Source organism: Girardinichthys multiradiatus, chromosome 9, assembly GCF_021462225.1.
Source record: "Girardinichthys multiradiatus isolate DD_20200921_A chromosome 9, DD_fGirMul_XY1, whole genome shotgun sequence".
NCBI classification, from domain to species: Eukaryota; Metazoa; Chordata; class Actinopteri; order Cyprinodontiformes; family Goodeidae; genus Girardinichthys; species Girardinichthys multiradiatus.
In genome coordinates, this window is record NC_061802.1 from 1,927,910 (window position 1) to 1,952,299 (window position 24,390).

The 24,390-nt window shown below is 40.4% G+C and overlaps 1 protein-coding gene across 2 annotated transcripts; it reads left to right on the forward strand.

Annotated features, from left to right (window-relative positions):
- The first annotated feature begins 4,813 nt into the window (after positions 1 to 4,813).
- prrx1b (paired related homeobox 1b) lies at positions 4,814 to 24,390 on the forward strand. Of its 2 annotated transcripts, XR_007039623.1 has the most exons (5): positions 4,814 to 6,456; positions 11,800 to 11,975; positions 17,377 to 17,558; positions 21,720 to 21,842; positions 23,682 to 23,813. XR_007039623.1 is itself a non-coding variant. In XM_047374757.1 (4 exons), exons 1-4 carry the CDS (start codon positions 6,210 to 6,212, stop codon positions 23,812 to 23,814), a joined length of 738 nt encoding a protein of 245 aa, XP_047230713.1. In that variant the 5' UTR covers positions 5,535 to 6,209; the 3' UTR covers positions 23,815 to 24,390. The 2 variants fall into 2 exon arrangements, 1 of the variants encoding a protein (XP_047230713.1); XM_047374757.1 differs by lacking the exon at positions 21,720 to 21,842 and having other exon boundaries at positions 5,535 to 6,456; positions 23,682 to 24,390.

Consider the following 24,390-nt stretch of genomic DNA (forward strand, 5'->3'; position numbering starts at 1 on the left):
GGTTGGCAGACCAACTTTAAAGCTGTATTACCGCCACTAACTGGACTGGAGTTTATTTCTAACAGATTAGCATTAATAACATGACTTTAGCTTTTATTTTAATTAAATGTAGCGAACATCTGATTGATTCAGTGCTTCTGAGTTGTCTCCATTCTGGACTCCATGAAAACCTGCTGTAGAGGTTCTGGGAACCTCCAGTGATCACATGACCCTGATGTCTGCTTTCTTATAACTGTTTAGTTCAGACTTATTCTAAGACCTAGAAAATCTGCCTCTTCCTGTTTCCTCACATTTTTGTACAAGTGTCTTCTTGTATCATTTATTTCCCAAACTTTTTGAACCTAATTAATGTTTATTTTGCATGTCATTCCTTGTTGAGTTATTTGATTTAATGATTAATCAAGCTGATGTTCTATCAGAACCTATCACATGTTTTTAACCTTTCTGTTGTGCGATTCAATTTAAACTCGAGAGTTTTGCCACTAATTCTACAGTAAATACAATTAATTTATTCTGGGTCTTTTGAGCCATCAGTAAATCATAAGAAGTCGCCCGAAAATTGTTCATTGAAATGTTTTTATACAGTGAACTATTGTGGAGCATGTTTTCTTATTTCTGATGAATAGATTGATCCTTGCATATCTCAGGCCAGAAATACAATCCTGCATCTCCAGCTTCTATTGGCCATAAATTCAAGCTTGTTCTTCATTACAGAAACATTCACACCTGCAGCTTTAAGCTCACTAATTTAAACACCTGAGCCTAATTACCTGTGACCCAGGTGTTAATTCCTGCGGAGTCAAATGTTCCAGGAAAACGGTGAGAGCTGCGAGTTTTAAGGAAACTTTAATGCGTCTATAAAAGTCATAAATGAACTTATTATTAGACATCTTTGTGTTTATCTGCGCGCTTCCATTTGACTGTTGATTCTCCTGTATGTCCCTAGTGAAGGACATTTCTATTTATTAGTTTTGGATTTATTATTTATTAGATTTTCGTTGCGTTTTCGCTTTGTTTTGCTGCTTTGAATTTAAACTCTTTAAAGTTGCAACTTGCTGCCAGACTGAAGTTGAACGGATTCAAATGTTTTCTGTTCTGCTTCAACCAGCCGCTGAAGTCTGGGTTCCTCTTCCGAGCAGTCCGAGAGGGAAAGGAAAGAAATATGGAATAAACCTGAGATCCATCCTGCAGAAACTGTCTGTAGGTGATTTATGAGGAGTCCAGAAGAAACCTGAGAACAGAGACAGAAATCTGCTTCTCCGGTTCGGAGAAAAACAGAAAATCCTGAATCCTATTCATACTAAATTCAGGCTGAAATTCTGGAAAACCGCTGCTCTGCGAAAACAGACAGAAAAATGACCGGATGTTTTAAAGCAAGTCGTTTAGGTCCAATTAAGACTGGATGTCGGTCCACAGGAAACATGCAATGATAAAATAAAACGTGTTTAAATATTTGTAGTTTCCTCCGGCCTCTGATAATGAGGCTGAGCTCCTGCAGCTCTGCAGACCCTGCATGTCGCTTTAATCAGCAGCAGATTGGCCTGAATTGGTTGAAATGTCTGAACACCGCAGAGCGTTTAGTTTCTGCAACAACAGAATAAACGGCAGCCAATAAATGTTCGGATGAAATCCAAACACGCTGCATCAGAACCGCCCGCAGCAAATAAAGTTATTTCCTCTTCATTAAAAAGATTTGTTTTCATTTGAGAGAAATTAGCTGATTTGATCTTTGGTATAAATCCGGAAGCTGCCTTTCTGCACAAAGCAGCAGCCGATCTAAGGTCTGTCATTATTTTCTGCATGTTGAGTTCTGCCGATGTAAAGCTGCTGTTTGCTGGATCAGCTCCGCTCCTCGGTCGCTGCTCCGTGAATGTTTCCGTGCACGTCTGAGAAACCCGCCGCCATTAGGGCAGGGGGGAGACAACCAACAAGCGGGAACATTTACTTCAATTAGGGAAATGAAGAAGGACCAGAAGGGGTCAGAAAGCATGCTCCAATCAGCTGCAGGGGTCACAGGACTGCGGCCCGGGGCCCCTTCCCCATGCTCAACCCCGGGGCCAATCTTGCTCAAACGGATCTGAGCGTTTTGTTTTAATTTGTTGAGACGGACACTTGATGGAGACACGATTAACTAAACAGGAGAAACGGTCTGAAGTTCAGGCTTTGAACGGAGAAGAAGCAGCAGTAGCCGCATGTCTGATGGCGCAGAACTTTTTTATAAAGTACCGACTTTCACACGACACCACAAGATTTACATGGCGGTAGAAAACTATAGAACATCTTTTAATACTGATTCTAACTTTTTTTATATTTATGGTGAAAAACAGATATTAAAACAATTATTTTCTCTTAAAACCCCCAAATTATTCTAATTTTAAAAAAATCAAGAACGAAATTTCAAAAATACCAACAGAAATAAAACTAAACCTGTATGAAAATCAAACAATTAAATAAAACCTTAATATGTGGTCCATTGCTCGTCTTGGGCAAAATGAATAAATATGCACATATTTTTATTTTATTGGTATTTTTGAAATTCTTTTTCTCTTCATTTTGTTTAAATTTGTGGATTTTAAGAGACAATCCTTATTTAATATCTGTTTTTCACCAACACACATATAGATCTAAACCCAAGAAAGTGAATTAAATCTAAAAAGAAATATAGAAACAAATAAATAAAAACAATAATACAAAACATGACTAAAAATAAAACACAAAGAGCACATACACTTGGAAAAATATTTTTCTATAGAGGGAAAGTTTTCCAGCTGTTTTAGTTTTGGTTCCTCTTACACTACATTTTTTCCTCCCTAATTTCATGTAAATCAGCCAGTTTGTCATGAATAACATGGCTGCCATCCTTGTTGCTCTCAGGTTTAACTGTGTTTGAAGTCACTTTGTCCTCATTTCATGAAACTTCAAACCAGCAACAGAAACCTTGGTTCAACCTCCTACTCCCAGTTTCCACTGCATCGTCCTTTATTATCGTTGTTTTGCAGCCAAATGTTGAAAATAAAGGGTGGAGTTATTACATATAAGATCAATCAATAAGTTCTCCTCATTTATTAACAGGAACCAGTTTTAATGGATCTCCTGCAAATCTTTACTGCTTGCACCAGTGTCTAAAATCTGCAGCCAACGTCTCAGAAATCAGACATTTAGCTCCATAAAGATGCATTTACCTCCTGATCGCTCCACATCAACACTAAACTTCACCTCAGGGGGCTTCTGTAGGTTCTGCCACCACCACCTCCACATGGTCACAGCATCTCCGTTTGGGCTTTCAGAGGGAAGCTCTGGAGTTTCATGATGCTGATCGACCTTCTGTGGGAGATTTGCAGACTGACTCATTTCAAATTGTTGGGGGACTTTGTGGGATTAAATTCAGTCACATATTTAGTTTTGCTGGTTAACAAAAATGACATAAAATGATTTTCATCTGCAGTAAACCTGCATCTAAATGCTGCTTTAATTTAAAACACAGAAATTATTATTTATTAAAGAGTGTTGCATTTTTCTGCTGTTTTTCAAGCATCTCGTCTGGTTTTCTGTTTTGTTTTTTTGTAGAAAAGCTAAAATGAGGATATTTGTAGCAGCTGATCAGTAGAAGCATCTTTACCTCCAGCTGTTTCTTGTCTATGAATCAAAGGTTCTGACAAATGGGGAACTTTTGGACTTTTCATTAAGTCACATTCAGGACGTGCTGTTTGCGTGATCTGTTTCATTTTTATACTTTTGTTTTTTGCCACCCAAACAAAGAAAAATGGCAGCTCTGCGTTCTTCCTCCTGCAGATGTTTGCAGAGAGAAAAGGGCCACGTTCACGTGAAGCTCTGAACAAAGACGTGAAGCCCCCCTGAGGAGACTCGAGGAGGCCTCTTTTTTTTCCTCTTTTTCAGTTTTTATTCTCGAGCTGGCACCAGAACGGACTCGTAGGCAGGAAAAGAGAATCTGGGGGGAGAACTTATGATGAAAAAGTCTCCTCCATCCCTGCGCCTTCATTAAATACATGGAAAGAACGAGCGGAGAACATCTGGATTCAATCTGTGCCTCTTTGATGGCATCAAGTGTTCTTTTCCCAGATCAGGAGGCTGAGGGAGAGCAGGGGAGGGGAGGGGCGCTGGAGGCTGCGGGATGTCTATGGCAACTCCTGTCATCTGAAGGCGTAACCTCCTCCATCACCTCCATGCTCCCCCCTAAGGAGGGGAGTCGGACCTGCACCATTTAAACTCTGGGAGGGTTTTCCTCCACAGCTGCTGTTACGTGCTAGTTTGCATATTCAGAGAAAAGCTTCAGAAACATGAGCTCTGCTCTGAAGTTCATGTTTCTGAAACTGTTCAACCAAATGATGGAAGAAGGAATGGCACTGAAACATTTCTTCACCTTCAGGACTTCTTGTTTCAGGAATCATGAACAGATTTCAGGTTCTGGATATTCCCCTGAATCTCCAGTTTAATGGCCTCACCAAGGTTCCTTTCTTAGCTTCCATCATTCAAACACTGAGTGAAAACTTTACTGTGAAGGTCTCCTTTTCAGTCACATGGACACCAACACTGATGCAGAGGTGACAGAACCAGTCAATCATTGTTACAGTGATGACCATTTCAGAAACATCTTCAATCCATGAGCAGCAGAAGAGGAAAAACTGGAAGATGTTGGTTTTTTCCAGGAGATCCTCTTTTCTAGAGACAATAAGAACAACACAATAAAAACTAAACTCTGCAATCTGTTTCATTTAATGTCAAAAAGAAGTTGTGAAAATTAGCCTGAGAATAATCAACATGTTATTCCTGTTCTTGAGTTCTGCAGCTTCGATCTCGTTCATCATTCAGTTCTTCCTCAGCGTCCGGAACATCATGTAGGTTTGAAAAGGTTCTGTCTTCATGTCTTACTGGTGGAACGTTTAAGTTTCAGTTGGTAATCTTGAATCGGACACAATCGGTGTTGCTCATGGCGTTCCACATGGATGCAATCTTGGTGCTGCATTGAGTCTCCATGACATCTCTTATCTTCCCATTCCCATGCTGATGATGCACAGTTATGCATTTCTGTTTCTTGTAGAGGAACAACTTAGTCAAACGCTGGTTCTTCAGGAACCTTTAAATGTAAGTTCTGATAATTTGAGACATTTTATTTGTTCTCAGTCATTCTGGGCCTGTTCTCTGGGAGTCTAACACCAAAAGAATCCCAGAGAAAATCAAGTGTCCTTAAAGCAACACACTGGTGTGAGTTTATTTGATTCATCTAAACTGCTTTTTGCTTATGTCTTTTAAGCACATTGAGTTTATGCTTGCTATAAGCCTTCCTGGCTGGTTTTATTTCATTATCTCACTGTTATTCATGATTTTCCATCTTATGGAGCTTATGTTAAAACCCGGGTTGACTGATTTCAACCATTAGATTGGCTCCATGTTTCCACTCATCTTTAGGTGATTTTCTGCGTCGTGGACAAATGCATGTTCCAAATGTCCGCAGTGGCTTCTGGACCTTCTTCATCTGACCTTAAATAAAAACAAAATGGCTGCGAGGTATTCAATAAAACAGTAAGTTGGATCCTGAGGCGACTGAAAGCAAAGTTTATATTTGGTTTTGGCGAAAATTGACCGTAGACTATTTTATTTTCCAGCTGAGTAACACCTGTATCTCTCAGAAGCAGAGCAAAAACAAATGCTATAAAAGTAGAAAAAATAACCGTAAACATTGCCTCCAAATTTTGAGAAAGAAAGAGAGAGGGAGGAAGAGAGAGAAGGGGGATGGAGACAGAGAGAGAGGGGGGACTAAAGGCAGAGGGAGGGAGTCCTGCCTCCCTGCGCCTCTTGGCTTGCAGCTCAGCCAGTTTTGCGCGCACACGGAGCTTTGCGCATCTGGTCGTGATCATCCGCAGCAGCAGCAACTCTTCCTGCTCAGATGTGACTCGATCAGACCTGGAGCAGAACTTCTTACTCTCGTCTGCAAACTTTTTCCAAACTTCTTGGAGGTTCTGGGACCTTCAGACCTCAGCAGCGCTCCTCTCTGACGCGCTCTGCCGGATGGATTGGTCGCTCTGGGTTTGATCGGATCTCGGTTCGGGCTCTCAGCGGCTCCTCTGGATGTGAACAGCTCAGTAGAGCCCAGTCTGAGTGGCTACTTTCTGGGGACGCTGCATGCTCGGATCTGCTTGCTGTGATCCTCCTCAGCGCTGCGTGTTTTCCGCTTCTTCTCCGTTTGCGTCATGACTTCCAGCTATGCGCATGTAATGGACAGGCAGGCCGCCATCTCAAACCGCCTGGAGAGCCCGATCACGGCGAACCTGGACAACCTGCAAGCCAAGAAGAACTTCTCTGTCAGCCACCTGCTGGACCTGGAGGAGGCCGGGGAGATGGTGGGCAGCCAGGCCGATGAAAGCGTCGGGGAGGCCGGGAGGAGCATGCTGGAGTCCCCGGGGCTGACCAGTGGCAGCGACACCACCCAGCAGGAGAGTAAGTGTGAGCAGATGGAGCCAGACTGATGCGCTCCTGTCAGCCCCAAACTAAAATGTGTTTTCATCACGCTACTGCGCGTGCCCGCGGAGCTGTGTGCGTGCGCTTTGGCCATGCATCATCCCTGACGGGCTCCCCTCAGTGCGGCCATTATTCCTGCATCAGCGCTTTGAAGTCCGTGTGGTGTGATGATGTTGGTGGACATGGTCAGTGAGGCAGCCTTACGAGTCAAGCTCAGGGGTAATAAATCCCTGCTGCGTGCCTGCTGACTCAATGAGGCCAACTTTACGCTCCAGGTTTCCTCTGCAGAGAAAAAAACATAATAACTCACAAAATATGTAGGAGTCACATGATGGCTGGACGGAGTGTGATTGGACACTTTGGTGCATAGCTGCAGCGGTTTTTACTAGGAGTGAAACTCTGCATGTTAGGCGCGCAAAAACAGGCTCCTATCAGGTGTGTTTGTTTCAAGGAGAGAAAAAAGTTCAGTGTTCTCCAACCTTCAAATCTGCTTACTGTTCCCATCATTCCGTGCGTAAAAGCCCATTAAAGCGGCAGACGTCCTCATTAAAGGCGCAAAAACCGCGTCGCTCGGCCTCCTCAGCGCGCCGCAGAAAGAGTAAATAAACTCTCACTCCTTCCTCCCCCTCTGCTCCGCTCTCGGAGCCATTTGCGCCAGTTGACAGAAACGTTATAGGCTTTAATGACTGTTGTTGTTATTTCTTTACAGGGAAAAGAGCGCAGAACTGTGCTGCAGGAAGTATGCGGGTCACGTCGTTAATTCACGCTTATTTTCAGCCTGTCAAACACTCTCAGATGATCCGAGCCAATCATCTGTCATAATTAGCGCGCGTGTCCCTGAGCCAACAATCAGGGAGTCAGATAACAGCCAATCAGCGGCTTTTAATTTAGCGCCGGTCAGATGGGAAAGAATGAAAAATAATCTGAAGATTTTATTCATTAAAAATCTTATACAACAGTTTTTTTGTGGGATGCCTGTTGTTTTTTCATGATTTATTAATATTTTTATTAATAAACAGACACATGAACGCAACAGTTGTTCCCAAGGTTTTTAGGACATTTAATTTAATTTATTTTAATAGTCCTAAATATTCTCCCAGCAAGCAGCGGCTGCTTTTATGGCGGCAGGACTCAGAAACTTTCCCCGACAGCTTTCTCTGGCACCAGTCTTTTCACAGTGTGGTGGTGGTGAAGAGGAGGATGACGGCTTTGATTAAACCTTCAGGTTTTTTATTAAACTCCTCCGGAACCAAACTGCCGCTCAGCCGCTGCGTCGTCTTTAAAAGCATCGCAAACGTTTAAACTGAAAATATTTAATTCAATATTTAAAATAATTTCAAATATATTTCAAAATATTTGCAGCCAACAAAAATGAAACAAAAATTATGTTACGATTTTAATCATGTTTTTAAATGATCCAAACTGCGATCCAGGCAAAAAAAAAAAAAAACTAAAGTTTTCTTCGTTTGTCGCACAGCTTGCGCCACATTTAACGGCTAAACTAAAAGAAAGTCCTAAAGTTCTATTAAAAAAAAAAAAAAAAAAGGTTAAAATAACTCATTAATAAATAAATGAATTCAATGACATAATATTCTTGTTTTTATAAATGTTTCTGCAGTAAATGTTGTGACCCTAACCTCCATGTAGGGACCTTAAACAGCTTCTTTTCTTTTGTTGCTCTTCTTGCTTCGCCTTCAGCAGCTCACTTTGCCGCACATCAAACTCATCAGCTCCGCACTCTTTAACCGCACTTTCACCGCAGACTGCGGAGCCGCAAGCGGACATCAGAAGCAGGGCATTTAGTTTTAGTTTATGCGCATTTGTAGAAAAAAGAAAACAGCTACTTTACAAACTACAAGAATAAAAATAACACGTAGAAAATCACCCAGAAAATGTGTGAAAATACAAGATATAATTAGCCAATTTCCCGCTTTTTTCGAAAGTAAAATATTTTTAGTTTTAATAAATCAGTGTTGCATAATGTTATCCTAAAAATGAAGCTGTTGTCTTCTCAAATTATATTATTTACTTTAGTTATGAGTGTAGATGGACCCTGTTTTATGTTATTTCGGTAAAAGAGCCTCAATGTTGCCAAAAAATAAAATAGGTAATATTTATTTTCTCCCAGCCAAAGACAATAAACTATAAATGTGGAAATCAGATTCGGGAGAATAAAATCATTTATTTTTGTTTCTGTGAATCTTTAAAACGCAGAAAAATATTCAAGTTATTTTCCTGTTAAATACTAAAAATGTTCTGTAAACAATAAAATGAACTTTAATGATTTCAGAAAATCTGCAGAACAGACCAGAAGTAGCTATTATATTAATTTAATGAATTGCATTAAAATCATCATATCCTCCCGCATCTCTGACCTTAAATTCTTCTTCCTTTTAGTTCAGATTTTAAAGTTGTTGTTTTGTTTTTTTAAACAAAATGGTTGAATAATTTCACCCAAAATCGCAGCTAATTTAACGTGGTTCTGTTTCTATAAAACCCAAATCTGCGTCCTGAAAGTTCTTCACTTATTAGACTTCATAACTCAGTGATGAAGATACGTTTTGAATTTTTAGCTCCAGTTTCTTGTGGGTCTGAATGGTTTTAGAACATTACCAGATTATTTGTTAATAAAGATTAAAACTGCTGATAACTTTTATTCTTAAGAAGAACCGAAATGTTATAGAAGAACATCCTGGTCCAAACGTTCTGCAACTAAAGATGAGGGATTCTGCTGGTTTCCACTTTCACTCAGAAATAAGGAGCTTGGAGGCCTTCGGGAAGAACAAACTCATTTCCAGCCCCTGATTGTGGTTCAGCTGATGAGAGTGATGTTTTCATTAGTCTAATCTGTTAGTTTTCAGCACAGGGGGCCCGGGACCCCCACACAGGGGTCACCAGATAAATCCCAGAGGTCAAGACATGATTAACTAAAGGAAAACAAATGAGTTTAGATTCATTTCGGAGCAGATTGGCTGGATTTATGGGATGCAGATCACAGGTCAGAACAAGAACACAAACCAGGAAATCGGGTCTTTTAAATGTTCTTCATGATAATCATCTTTCAGCCGAGTTGAGCTCACATGGCGTATCGCTGGTTTTTATTAAAGGTCAAAGGCCAGCAGGAAATGTATACCTGAGAAACAAAGAAGAGAAATTCAATCTAACACTTTCACAAAATATTCTCCAACTTTGAGCAAAATTGTTTTACTTGTATTTTAAAATTTTAATCAGAAAAGTTTACCTGAATAATTTAAAAACGTTGATTTTAGGTTTAAGATTTGGACAAAATGTTTCTGATCCATGCAGCGGTCCGGATATTAATGCTAAATGTGAAACTCCTTCAGGTTTCTGCCATTTGGTTGATATGGAAAAATCCTTCATGTGAAACTTTATTTAAGGTCCAAAGGAAAGAAGATCTTTGGCTGAAGGTGGAAACAGAAGAATCTGTTTTCATCTGGAGGCAGCAGATAAGCTCTGAGCTCGACGACCTGCTGACGGGAAAACAAACAGGCAGCCGGTGTGTGTGTGTGTGTGTGTGTGTGTGTGTGTGTGTGTGTGTGTGTGTGTGTGTTCCTTCCATCTGGGCTGAACTCTCATCAGTCTCTCTTTAGTTTCAGATTCTCCCAAACAATCATTAATTTCCCTGAAATCATTTCTTTAAAACATAAAACAGATCAAATAGAAACACTGAAACAAAAGTTATTTCACACCAGAGTGTTCAGAATTAACCAAACCTATTTCTGAACAAACAGACAAATAAATCAGGTCCAGCACGGCTGCAGGAAGCTACATCAGGAAAATAATTTTTAAAAAGCCAAAATGTTTCAGAATTAAATCATCATTTCTCTAACAGCTAAAGCTGCCTTTTTCTAACAATTTCAAATATCCACAATTTTTTTTCCAAATAATTTTTTACAACATGCGGTTTCTAATAATTATTTTTATATTTAGAAAGCACACCCAGCTGCACCAGTTTAATCTTCATTAGATACAATGTGATGCAAATTCCAAAGTTTATAATCATTATTTGTTTCATTTTATGGTTTTATAAACTTCTGACAAAATGTCTCTATTTTTGAGTCCATGATTGAAACGTTGCTGTGTGGTTCGGTTTTGACCCGATGAGGAGATGTCCTCTCATGTTGAGATCAGTAGACAGAGTTCTGAGCTGCAGCTGGATGGGTTCTGCAGGTTTGCTGTGCAGATTGGGTCTGTGTGGCTGTTTGTAATTAGGAAGGAGCTCTTTATGCTTCTTTTCTGTGTGAAAGTGTTGTTCTGTGGTTTTGTTGTGGAGCCACAAGCTCTGATTCCTCCCTGCAGGAACGTTCACATGGAGCATGAAGGTTCCTCTCATCTGCAGAAGATCTGATCATTGGGGAATTTTGGGGGGTTCAGGAAGTTTTATAAAAAAAACGTTAGCTTGGCTGCAGTTTGGGTTCTTTGTTTGCATTTAAAAACAATTTAGGTCAACTTTTATTTTTCCTTTAGAAAAAATGATGTCGGCAGCTAAACCTGGATCTTTTGGGTCCAATTAAATCAGCTTTTGTTCTGGTGCTTTAAAATGGAGATAAAACATTTATTGATTTTAAACCAGGATTCTGGAACCTCTACAACCCAAAGAGCTTTTTTACCCTCAGTCCAGCTGGATGAAGCTCGTTAAGAGCCGCTGATGTTACCCGACCTTCTGAACCTTTTTTAATAAATCTCTACTTCAGGAAACTAGTTGTCACTTCTAAAAAACCACCCTTTTATTTCTATTTTTAGGTTTTAAAATAAAGAAAAACATAATATGTTTGCAAAAACAGAATAGATATATTTTCTTTCATGTGGTGTTCATATTTATTAAAAAAGCAACAACAAAAAAGTTAATTACTGCAACTTTTATTGTCATTAAATGCAATTAATCCATGGAAAACTGTTAAACCTGTGTTTCTTATAATGTCTATAGATGAAAATAGTAGTTGGTTCTTTATCACTTTTAGCCAAACTGATTAAGAACCTTTATGGAAGGTCCAAAGAGCCACAGGCTGCAGAACCAATGGAAATAGAACCCATGGAAACATTTCCTTAAACTGCTTTAACTTTGTCAGAGTTGCTTCAAGTTAAGCCGAAATATTCTGGTTGAGATTCTGTTTGTTTTCCCATAAATGGAACAAAGAGGCAGAGCTGCTGGCTTCATGCTGGGAAGAATAAAAGTTGATTTGAGAGAAATAAAAGTCTGCAAAACTAAAGATAAATAATTGGTTTTAACCACCTGCAGAAGACTTGAGATATAAAATATTTTCCACGTTAACACCAGTTTCTTCGTCCTCCTCACCTCAGATGAGCAGATGAACACAGAGGAGAAGAAGAAGAGGAAGCAGCGCAGAAACAGGACCACCTTCAACAGCAGCCAGCTGCAGGCTCTGGAGAGAGTCTTCGAGAGGACGCATTACCCCGACGCCTTCGTCAGAGAGGACCTGGCCCGCCGGGTCAACCTCACAGAGGCCAGGGTCCAGGTATGTCTGTCACTTCCAGAGGCTTTTATTTTGAAAGAAAGTTCTCTGGGGCTTTCCTCCTGCAGCCTGAACTGATCTGGTTTACTTTAACTAGCCAGAAGGAACTTTTAAAACGGACTCACTGGTAAAACTGTGATGACTGATAGGAAAAGTGATTCTTAAAGAGTCTGAGAAGAGCTTCAAGCTCAATCAGTAGGACCCCCCCCCCCCCCCCCCCCCCCCCTATATAAATAGAGTTAGCTAATAATCCAATTTAGTGATTAAAATGTTTAGATTCATCATGAGAGAACTGATAAGAGGCTCATTAGAGGCGCCTCCCACCACACCAGGTTTTTATCTTCTTCAAGTATCTGACTGGCAGTCTGTGGGCTTCTGGTGGAGGACTGCATGTGATCAGAAAGTGGAAGTAATGATGTGTAATTTCCCCTGCGGCTCACAGATCCCAGATAAGGTGCAGGCGTGTGCAACACATGAGGCTGCAGCAGCTCAGCGTGGCGCTGAGATCGGCCCAGTGACTCATGTCCCGCGCCTGGAAGATGTCACACATCGATACATCATTCATTTAAATACAAATAATCATAATTAATCTGTGTGAAGTCTTCTGGATCTGCAAAGAGCTGCTGTTTATTTCTGTATTTACATCCTGATAACGTCAAGTTTCTGTTCTGCTGCATCCTGCTGCCAGGACCAGGGTTTGGTTAGCTGTAATAAAATCACATTTAAATATATTATTTATTTGTACAGATCATTATGTAAAATCAGTAGCTGATTAGTAGTCTTTCTCTGGCTGGAAGCAAGCTCTTGTTCTCAGAAGGAAGGATTTTAACAAACAACTCAGAGCAGAACCAACAAATCATCATTTTGTTTCCTTCTGAAACAAGGAAAACCTCAGCAATTCAACAGCAAGGCCACTCTGAGGAGTTCTACACACCGTCTCCTTTACATTAGACATTCATTTAATTTGGTACTTCTTCCTCAGCCGAAGAGCGTCAGTGTTTCTACACCTCACTGGTGTAGGTGGCTCATCTATGTATTCCTCCACCCATCAGCTGGGTTAGTCTGATGTTCAGTCGTTAGAAAGCAGGAATAATACTGTTAGACTATTACTTTACTCATTTACTGAGGCACTATTTTCACAGGAAATAATTTGACTAAAAACAGCTAAATTCTAATGTGCTCCGCCTCAGTTTGAGTAAATGTTGAGTTAAAGATTTTTACACTGCCTCATCTTATCATGTGTCACATATGTTGGAGCTATTTTCTCAGCCTAGGCCATCACTGCATCGATGTCGCTGCTCGGCGAGTTGTTTCACTGATCAGTCGAGTTGTGTTAAACTTATTGGACATTCTAAAATTACTTCTAGTTCTACTCATCCGGGCATTTCTTTTTGTTCTTCTGTTGAGATAAAGCTGCTGGAGCAGTTGGTCACGGCATTGAGGGCGTCCTTCGGTTCAGGAAGGAAAATTAAATAAATACGTGATGTCAACGTTTCTTTCTGTTGTTGATATAAATCCTTACATCAAGCAGCTGTAGGCTGTCCAACTCATAGAAAATCTAGCTGATCAGTGGAAGGATACGCATAGAACACTGATAATAGATAGACCCTATAGATTTAAATTGTTTTCATCTAAAACCAAATAAAGCTCAAGTTAATGTTATTTTTATAATGTTATGTAGGTACTATTTTCTGAACCGAAGAACGTCGATCATTTCTATGACTCGTTTCTTTTGGATTGCGGCTCCGTGTATTCTTCCACTGAAGAAGTTTTTCCATGGCTTTCCTCTGGAATAATCTTAGTAGTTGGTTCCAGCATCAAGGATGTCCTTTGGTTCTGGGAGATGGAGGCAGTCATTGTTGCTCATCGTATCCCTCCACTGCTCAGACCGGTTCTTCAGTCTGTAAAATGGAGTGATAACAAAAATTAAATCTGGGAGACTCACCACTCCTCCAGCTTCATCCAATGGCTCCTCCGTGTGTCTCTGCTCCAACCAATCAGCATCAAGTCTGCAGTAATCCTCAGCCAATGATCCTTCAAGGCTCTGCATTTAAAGTTTCCCATTCATGGATCTCCCAGCTGTCAGCCGAACTTCGACCCTCCTCCACCCCATCACCTCCATCGGATTCTCAGCTTCTCCAGTTCTCTTATCATCAGACCTCCTCTCCATCACCAGTATCGGATCCTGGGGCGAGGACAATTCTAACTCTAAGACGTTCATTCAAGTTCATGTCATTCTCAGCATTCATGTCTTCCTCTGGGGTCTGAGCGCCAAACTAATAAACATCCATTCTGTAACTTCTCTAATTGCATTTCGTGTTTCTTATTGTGAGTCTCTACAGGACTGAATTAGGTTTTAAAGGTTTTCACTTCTTATTCCAATCCCTGCTTTCCCTTTTGGAACTGCACCCTTTAATTCTGAGACATGATGATAAAGTACAAACTTTTTTTATCTGTAGTTTATCTAGAAGCAGCAAATCTAAGCTCTAATCTCAAGTCTGATTAATCTAGTAATGACATCAGCAGATCTGTGAAGGATACATGGAGCAGCCACCGTCAGTGAAATGAAACGTAGTAACGCTGGCGTTATTTGTTTGAGAAAACAGTCCCTTATTAAAGTCTGACAGGAAGGTGATGCTGTGTATGTATCATAATTATTGTGTTTGTTTGAACGGATGTGAAACATTTGATGGCTGAAATGATGTAAACAGAAAATCTGGTCTGATGGAGGGAATCGGTTAACCCAGGTCGCTGCTCCCAAATCCGCCCGGATTCTCCAAACCAGGAGCGTCCTGATTGCTCACTGCTGCAGAGAACGCATAAACTTACATTAGTGATCTGTAGCTAGATGCTGATAATATATTATTATTCAACACTTAAATATTGTTGACAAAATAAACGAGCAGAGTGAGGACTTGCTCAATTTTGTGCAAAATGTAAAATCTTCAGACTATTTAGACCATTAAGTGACGTTCACTGTCAAAATACAGTCAGAGTGCAAGTTTTTAGCAGGATTGTCAGTGTCAACTATGTTAATATCAACGCACCTTTTCTGGTCAGAACTCTGGAAACAGCACATTAAGTTTTCTTTCAGTTTTGAGTTGGGCAAGCAGAATATCCTCAGTCCCAGTGCTAACAATCTCCACAGCTCGCCTGAAAGACAAAACTCGGGGCCATATTGGGCCCATTTTGTAGTGTAATGTGAATTATTTTGACCTGGAGATTTTTGTGACTCACTCTGGCTTCAGCTGCAATCCTGCTAGGATCAAAACAGATTTTAAATATTTTATAGGTGCCGAACACATGCTGGGAAAACGAGTCTGGACAAAAGTTCATGCAACTTTTGTTTTAAATGCATGAAAGTTCCATCCAATAAAAGTCTTAAGATGCAAAAAATAACCAAACAAGGCTTCCTGTCAGTCTAAAGTTGCAGAGAAATTGCAGCTCCTTCTGCAGAGCTCACTGAAAGTTTTTCTTCTGAGGGGAAATGGTGATGTTGGCGCGAGCAAAGCTGCACATCTGTGATTAATGTGCAGCAGAGAGCGATGCAGAAATCCTTTGATAAAAGAGACTCATTCCAGAGGCTGTGCGTCAGCGAGCTTCTAATAATGGATTTGATTTCACAGCAAGAAACAACATCCATTGCCCCCCCAACTCCGCTGCTTGGAGTCATCATTTTACGTTTAGGAAGGAGGAAGGAGGGGCCCGAGGAGGCCTAAAGAAGGTGGACTGTAGAGGAAAAAAGTTCTTCACATGTCATGATTTTAAATTGGTTCATATTCAGATGGATGGTCTCTGTGGCTGAACCTAACTGGAGATAATAAGCAAGAACCTGGGAACCAAATATGGCAAAGGTCTTATGTTCAGGCCAGTATCCAACCAGGAACTGAGACCATTTGGTCTGCAGCTCTTTCCTTCTTCCTGTCCTTTCAGTCTGCAAAATCTGAAGAGTTTTCTCCTACAGAAGCCAATAAACGGCCAAACTTGACACTACTGCAGGAAACTGACACGGCTTCAATGAAACCTTTGTCAGTACTGACATAAAGCACACTAAAACTAAGACTGTTACAAGCGGGGGTTTGGAGGGTAGTCTTGAGCAGTCAGTATTTTACTTGCAGCAGTTCAAGTAATCTCAGTTCAGAGAATCGGGGAGGAATTTTCATGGAGCAAGCCAGCAGGAATCGGAGCAGGAATCATCCAAGCTGAAATTTCTGCTGGTTAAACTCATTTGAATTAGAAATATTCTGACCATTTTCAAGTACTTTCAACTTTTTAGGTACAAATTATACCAGAGGTGATGTTTAATTTGTCACCATTTCCTTCCTGAAACAACATCTGCATCTTCTAGAGAATAACTGTGACTCCTTATTCAGCTGGGATCCCAAAATAACAACTGCAGAGAGTTAAAGTGAGCGACTTCCGAAGTAAACATCAGGGATTAGAGGAGCTCTACTGAGCTGGATCATAGAGGAAAACCTGTTGGTCAGAGAGACAAGACAACTCCATCCATCCATCCATCCATCCATCCATCCATCCATCCATCCTCCCTCCCGTGTTTTGGGACTGTGGGAGGAAGCCAGAGAAAGCAGATAGAACCCACACATGCACAGGGAGAACATATAAGCTCCTTGCAGAAATACCCCAGGCTGGGATTCAAACTCAAGACCTTCTTGCTGCAAGGCAACTGTGCCACTGTAAAGCCCCCAACCAAACCAGATTCTGCTTTAATTAAAGTTTTGGACTAAAGTTGTTCCTGGTGAGCAGAAAAAAGGTGATTAAACATCTGCTGAAAATGTTCATTTTGTCACAATAAAAATACTTTAATAAAAATGACATAAAAGGTACAAAATGTAATATTAGTTTGTCACAGTTTGGGTCAAATGATCATGTTGCAAACTTATAAAAATCTTACTTTTTATAGCACATAATTCATTACAACAGTTTCTGGTAATAAAAGGCAAAAGATGGGAAGACAAATAAACTGTTATCTGAAAATGTCCATCTTAACTCCTGAAATATCTACTTGTTGAGATAAGCTGATGAAGGAGAACATCCTCCTGTTAAACGGGTCTCCTGAGCTCCATCTCTTTGTCTTCTTCATCATGTCAGTCAGACTGAACAAAGACTCAGGAAACAGCATCTTCTGAAAGCGCAGAGTAACTAACAGTCTGACTTATTTTTTGTTTATTTGCCTACATGATAAAAGCACAATGAAGAAATGTTCGGAGGGTGTTCCTATACTGAGCTTCAGTAGAACAATGAGCACAGTTTCATCACATGGATGTTGTTTACCCACTAAATCCAACTAAACATCTTGAGGGTATTTTTTTTTTTTTTTTTTTGCGCCCTGGTCGGCTTGTGAGGACAGTTCCTTCTCATTCCTCGTGTTCTTGTGTCGTTGCAGGTTTGGTTTCAGAACAGAAGAGCTAAGTTTCGCAGGAATGAGCGAGCCATGCTGGCCAGCAAAAACGCCTCGCTGCTCAAGTCTTACTCAGGAGAAGTAACGGCGGTGGAGCAGCCGATCGTGCCGCGCCCTGCACCGCGACCCAACGACTACCTGTCCTGGGGCAGTGCTGCCCCCTACAGGTACAGACCCATTGGTTTCTTTATGTACCACAATCCAAAGAGAAATCTGTGATGCATGTGATGTTTACCTGCTGCTATACTCTGAATGCCGCAGTTATAACAAAAATATTCACACTTTTGAGAAATTAGAGGCTTCTTACCTGCTGCCAGTTCCAGGTGTTATAAATCCGAACACAGTCTGTTCATTGTTGTCCTTTTTGATCAGGTTTACTCTTAGAAGACATCCAAGCTGGAAACAACATCTGAGGTGCAGTTTATGCTGTCAGACAATTTGTTTACTGTTGCTTATTGAAAGATGTAATATGATGCAAATTAACAGAGATGCAAATATTACCTTAGCTGTTTTTCGGTTCATGTTGGATTTTGAGGTCTGGGCTGGTGAGAAACGTCTGATTCATGTAGCCCAACTTACCTCAGCAGTCTGAACATGACTGGAAAATGCTGTCATACCAACCTAACAGTGATCCAGTTAGAAATCTGAAAGGCAGTAGCTTTGCTCTATGACCATATAAGCTTATCCTGGAGTTTCCATCCCTCCGTGTCTGCTAAAAGCTCCCAGTCCAGCCAGTGACTGAGCTAATGCCTGGGAAACCAGTAGTCACCAGTGAGCAAGCTCATTTTAATTCCTAGCCTATCATTGATGTTGGAAAGTCAAAGGTTTTTTAAGACAGTTTTTATGTCACTAAATCAGTCACACAAAGCGCTGCATAACCTGGTTTAATGAAGATTCTGATAAAGAGAGATTGAATACATAATTGCTCAGATGTGTTGAAAATAATATCCTTCCCACATCACTAACCACATCAGCCGCTGGTTCTGGTAAAGTTAAACTTTTAACAGTAGGCGCAATAAAGCAACAGAAAACCAACAGACCCACCAGTCCTGATCTGCATGCAGCTGATTCTGAGTAATTGAATCAATAATTAAAAGGGGCGTGGTCAATTAGTAGCAGTGTGAAGCTCAACCAGCGAGGAACGGGTTGCTTTTATACGGATGCTCTGGCATGTTCTAATGCAATCCTCTGAAAATAACAATCGTTCCTGATTTAGCTCTATGAGGGAAACGTTGCCTCTAGCCGAGGTGGAGGAAAAGGAAACAGCCAAATATTTCTTGTCCTCATTTTCTGTAGACTGAGAATATGTTTAATCATTTTTCTTTGTATTTTGATTTGGAAAATTATGGGCTGTGTTTTCACGGATTGTAATCTCAATAATATTATTTAGAACCCAACTGTATATTGCTATTAGTTTGCTAAAGTAGCTAAAGACAGTTAGCCTGGTCACTGAGCATAAAAATGAGGAAAAATCAATCATTTCCAAATCTGAAATGAAATCTGATTACATTGGCTGTGATTCCAACTTTCAGGGTAAAATCAAATATTTATAAGCTAACAATTAAAACATCATCCATGCTCGTGGGTAGTAGCATATCAATGCTAAGTAGCTTAGCTGCTAAATTAATGTGTATTTTGTTAATATCAAAATTGTGTCTGATTTTCCAGCAAGATTTGAAAACAAAGTATAAACTTCAGTCTGTTTTCTGCAGACAGCTCAGCATGTAGAGACAAAATTCATATTTTCTGTTTTTTGTGGGGAAATGGTAAAAATGCAGAATTCATAAACCAGTTTGGACCTGAAGGCTTTTACTCAGCACATCCAGTACATTCTGTATGACAAGAACATACCAAACCACAGAACAAGAATAATGGGCTGGTGCAAGAGTCAGACAAATGTGGAGCATGAAGAGGTTCAGCAAATGTTCGGTTCTGTAAATCTGTTGCAGAACATCTTGATTCTGTAGAACATTGGCTTTCAGAGCTGTCTCCAGTTATAGCTACGTTAACACCGCCTTGCCGTCTCGCTCTGTTATTGTTTAATTTCCTCCTCCTCTCCTACCTGAACATACTCCTCATACCTTCTCTCAGAGTCTTCAGCCCCTCTGATCCTTCTGACCTCAAACTGACGGGGGCAGATCAGTTTCAGCTCAGAGCTGCATTCTCTGTTTAACTCAGTCTGTGATAAAATGAATTATTTACACCAGAAAGGTTGGTTGTAACAAGTGGAAGGGTTGTGAGTTTGACTGCTGGTCTGTTTTTTTCTGACAGAGAAAGTTGAGAAAGATGTAAACATCCAATCAGGGAGAAAAGACAGAATGATTCAGTTTTACAGCCAATATTTTCCTGCTTCAGGTCTAACAGTTTTCTGGCTGGAAAACTCCCGACAGTGGAGGTGTTATAGAGTGTAAGCGCTGTCAGCGTCCCAGCGTAATATTACACTGCTTTAAACCCCTTAATGTTATCTAACCATAACTTTTCTTCACTATAACAAGTCCAAAAAAGCATTTAAAATCTAATTTACATTTCTAAACAGAGGTTGAGAAAAATAGAAATGAATTCATTAAGTTTGAACTAAATTATTCACACCTCTGGCAGATTTAGGTTTGAAAACAATATTAATTTTTCTGGGGCGGCCCAGCCAGAGTCCAGAATCTGATAGAGAATCTATGAAGGGAGCTTAAAATTAGGGTAATGGTAAGGAGTTAATCACCAAAGATAAATCATCTAAATACCAGAGAAAACATGCAAAATGCTGCTTAGCAATTAAAAGAAGTTAGATTTTTCTCTGTTGATTATTAACAAGGGTGTGAATAACTCTGGACATATCATTTTCAATCAAATAAAAATGGATAAACAACAGATCAATGTTTCTTTTAATATTGATCATCTTTTAAAATATGCCTGTCTTATTTTCCATCAAACGAACGTTTTTGCTGAATGAAAATAATTTAAAATCTAAATCTGCCAGGGCTTTACTGTAGCTTTAAAACCCAACTTGGTCATCCAAACTGAAGTTCTTCTTTGTCTCTGACTGCCACATGTGACTGAAAACAGAACCAATGTCTTTTAAAATCTGTTCGTTAAAAATATCCTCAAAGTTTGATCTGAGGATAAAGCTTACGTGGTCTCAGCTTATTGAAGCTGCATGAATTAATACATTTCATAGCTGTTTATAAACACGTATTCCTGCAGAACAAGCAGATGTTAACCGATTTAGAAGCTTTATTTGGAATTGTTGGTCGTTTTGCTGGTTTTATAACTTTTATTTTGTTGTCCAATAAGACAGCAGAGCTCCAGCAGCACAGTGCAGAGGAGGAGCACGTCTCAGCAGGTCTAATACACCCTGATGATTATCTCTAAGAGCTCAATGAAGGCGCAGCAGAGTAGGGATGGAATAAATGTGGATTGAAAAATTGGTTTTGCCGGATAAAGGCTTTGGAGAGATACATTAACACAGAACAGGGTGAACCATGGTGGTGGCAGCATCATGCTGTGGGGGATGTTTTGCTCAGCAGGAACAGGGAAGCTGGTCAGAGTTGATGGAAAGATGGTTGGAGCTAAATCCAGGATAATCCTGGAAGCAAGACTGTTAGAAACTGCAGAAGACCCAAGACTGAGGTGGAGGTTCAGCTTCCAGCAGGAGAACCACCCTGAACATACAGCCAGAGCAACAATAGACGGTTTAGATCAAAGTATATCCAGAAGAAATGTAGAAATGTTAGTCACTACATGTGCAAATCTGGGAGACGTCTTGTAAACTCTACCGGACCTGCAGTTAGAGGTGGGTCCACTTCACAGTTTCTGTTGGTCAATGACACAGAGTCCAATAAAACACACAACTGGTTGTCGTGTGTCTTTCTAGACAAATTTGGTGTCTGTGGAGCTTCTTGTTATTTCAACCAGCTTGTTTGACTTGAGGCTTTTGTTTCTGGATATAATAAAAATTAAAAGAAGGTTCTACTTCCATGAAGTGAAACGGTTCCAGTACTGGATCCTGCGTCGTTTGTTCCTGACTTTCCTTCACCGTTCCTGACCTTCATGCTGATTGTGTTTAATGTAAACATTTCCTCGCCGCCGCTGCGCTGCACTCTGTCGACACCATTAGGGCGGGGACAGATCCCTCAGCCTCTGTCCTGACGAGGTGATAATGTGGAAACTAACCGTATTAAATCCCCCGTTGACCCCTGTGACCCCTCTCTGTTACGCTGCATCTGATAATGAGACGGAGACACTGAGCTCTGCTGGGTAACATTTTTTGCAACTCTGGTTACGCTGGAGGTGATTTACAGTAATCCTCTGTTATTAAACCTGGTCTGACATTTCAGGGCCTTCAGCCATGGTTCAAACACTCTGGGAGGGGTTTGGACTGATGCAGAGCTGGGGGGGTGGACCTTCTGAGGCACTGACTTTATCCCAAGCTGGCATCAAATGCCAAGATGGACTTCAGAGTGAGTGCCATAGAAAACACTACATTCAGACAGCAAAATGATTTAATTTAACCAAGTTTCCTTATTTTTTTGTTCTTTTAAAAGCAGGTTTTTCCACATTTTACTTGATTTTTTCAAGCATCACCTGAATATGACTTTGATTATTTTTTTTTTTTGGTTATCTTCTCTTGGAGAGACTTCTGTATCTTTTAAAATCCTGCAAAGCTAGCAACCCAACCTGGTCATATGTAAAACAAGCTTGAATCCACTGCAAACCTGCACCAACCAGCCGTGATTCCAGCCCACATTTTCATTTTCTCACTAAAACAGGTTATAAAGCAAAGCTTTTATGTGAGGGTGAAAATATAACAGTCCTCGTTTAGTCCAGTCAGGAACTTCAATCCTACTTTTGCAATGAGCCAACATGTGAGAGATAACTTAAAATCATTTTTGAGTTTTGTTTTGAAATTTCTCCTAGAAATCTCCTTTAGATCTCTTTTTTATTTTTTATTTTGTGGCGCTAGTGGCCTTCATTTTGAAAGTTGACTGACAGGAAACGAGGCGGAGAGAGGGGAAGACATGCAGCAAAGGTAAACGGCCGGGACTGAACCCGAACTCGTAAGAGCTGGGTCAAGGACTGTAGTCTCCATACATGGATCAGGTGCTTTACCCCTCTCAATTTTCTCAATTATTAAAATGTTCCAATTAAAGGTAATGGGATTACTCAGAAAATGCTGAGTCACTAGTTGCTATGGTGATTCCCACTTTGGCCCAGGGAGAAGGTACTGGGAACCACAGCACTTCCTACAGCAGACCTTGTAAGAAAAGGAGACAGAAAAACTGAGAATTGTTTGAACCTCAAACAGAGACTAGAAATCATATCTGTGTTTCAGAACCTCCACATGCAAATTTTCATGTGTCTACAGTGTTTTATGCAGAGGATCTGACCGACTGAAACAGCCTTTTTATTCCAGTTTAGAAGAAATATTCAGAGCTGAAACATGATGGTAGTGATTGAGGGTCTGGGCGTGTCTCTCTGGGCTGATTTCTCCTACAGCAGCAGGAGTAGAGAAACACGCCATCGTCTTCATGAATGAACTGAACGGGTGGAGATGAAACTGTGGCCATGAAAGGAGGTTAAATTCAAAATGTTCTGAACATTTCTCCAGCTAGCCCCATTACAAACATTCTGTGGGAAATTCTGAATAAAATAATTAATGTTAATTGTGGTTAAAATAAATCCCAATGCCAATCAGGTCAGGTAAGGTTCAGCTTCCTGAGAAAAAACTGTGGAGCTCCAAACATGGTTGGATTTTCTCACTGCTTTCTCCAAAATCCCATTATCCTCTGAGGGAAATAATCATAGGTTGTTGCAGCGCTGTTTGAGGAGGAACCAACCAATAACCGAAGAATTCATCTGGACTCTTAATAATGAAACATACAAGGGAAGACGTAAACCAGAACTTACTGCAGCAGGTTCTTCCAAGAGAAGGAAACCCAAAACAATGGAAATAGATCAACTTTGTCAAAATAAAATTTTATAAAATAAAGGAAGAAAATATGAGGAAAAACAGGAGTTAAATACATTAATAAACTCATGAATACGTTCTAGAAATGTCTAGATGTTTACATTTTTCAGGCGTCTACTTAATGTAATAAATTATAACCCTTTTTTCATCACTCCATTTTGATTCTTGTTGCAACAAAAAATATTTTTGATGATTTATGTTGGAGCACATCCAAAAGAAGAGTGGTCGTGATTGTTGCAGCGTAATTAACCCAGTAGGTCCAGAGTGGATCTGCTTTTATGATTTCCAGCTTTCTGTCAGCTGACGTAACCTTTGCTGTCTTGTTCTTCAGCGCCATGGCCACCTACCCACCCACCTGCTCCAACACCAACACGTCCCAGGGAATGAACATGGCCAACAGCATCGCCAACCTGCGGCTCAAAGCCAAGGAGTACAGCTTGAACCAGGTGCCCACGGTCAACTGAGAGGAGGCGGGGGATCCTTTCAGCTGCCGGACCCCTGCGGACGGATGCCGTGTATGGAAAGAAAATGATCCCGTACTCCCTGGATATCGAAGCCTTCTCTCCTTTCTGGATGAGGGCGGGATTTCTAACCTGAGGTGACTTTATTTTCTCCTGAGTGTCTCTGAGCTCATGCTCCTGTTTGAAACGCATCCTGACTGGATGCTGTATCCGGACATCTGTTTTTGACTGATTGTCCAATCAGAGACGGAGACTCATACATGGACTACGTGGAATCCCCCATTATCCTTTTTTTCTTTTTTAAACATTGTGGATAAAACCAAAATGTGGAATCAACTCCAAACAAACCACGACTTTTCTGTCATTTACTCAATATTTTTAAAATGTTTTTTTTTCACATTTCTTTCCATGCTATACCACTGAGAAGCCGATTCAGTGCATTCTGACCTTCATGTCATATAGTCCAGTATAAGGTTAATGAATTTCTGAATGCCAACCAGTTGATAATTTCCTATGATATACTTTATTTGTAACAGAACCTTGTATATGAATAAAAAAGCGTTTAAAGCAACCCAAAAA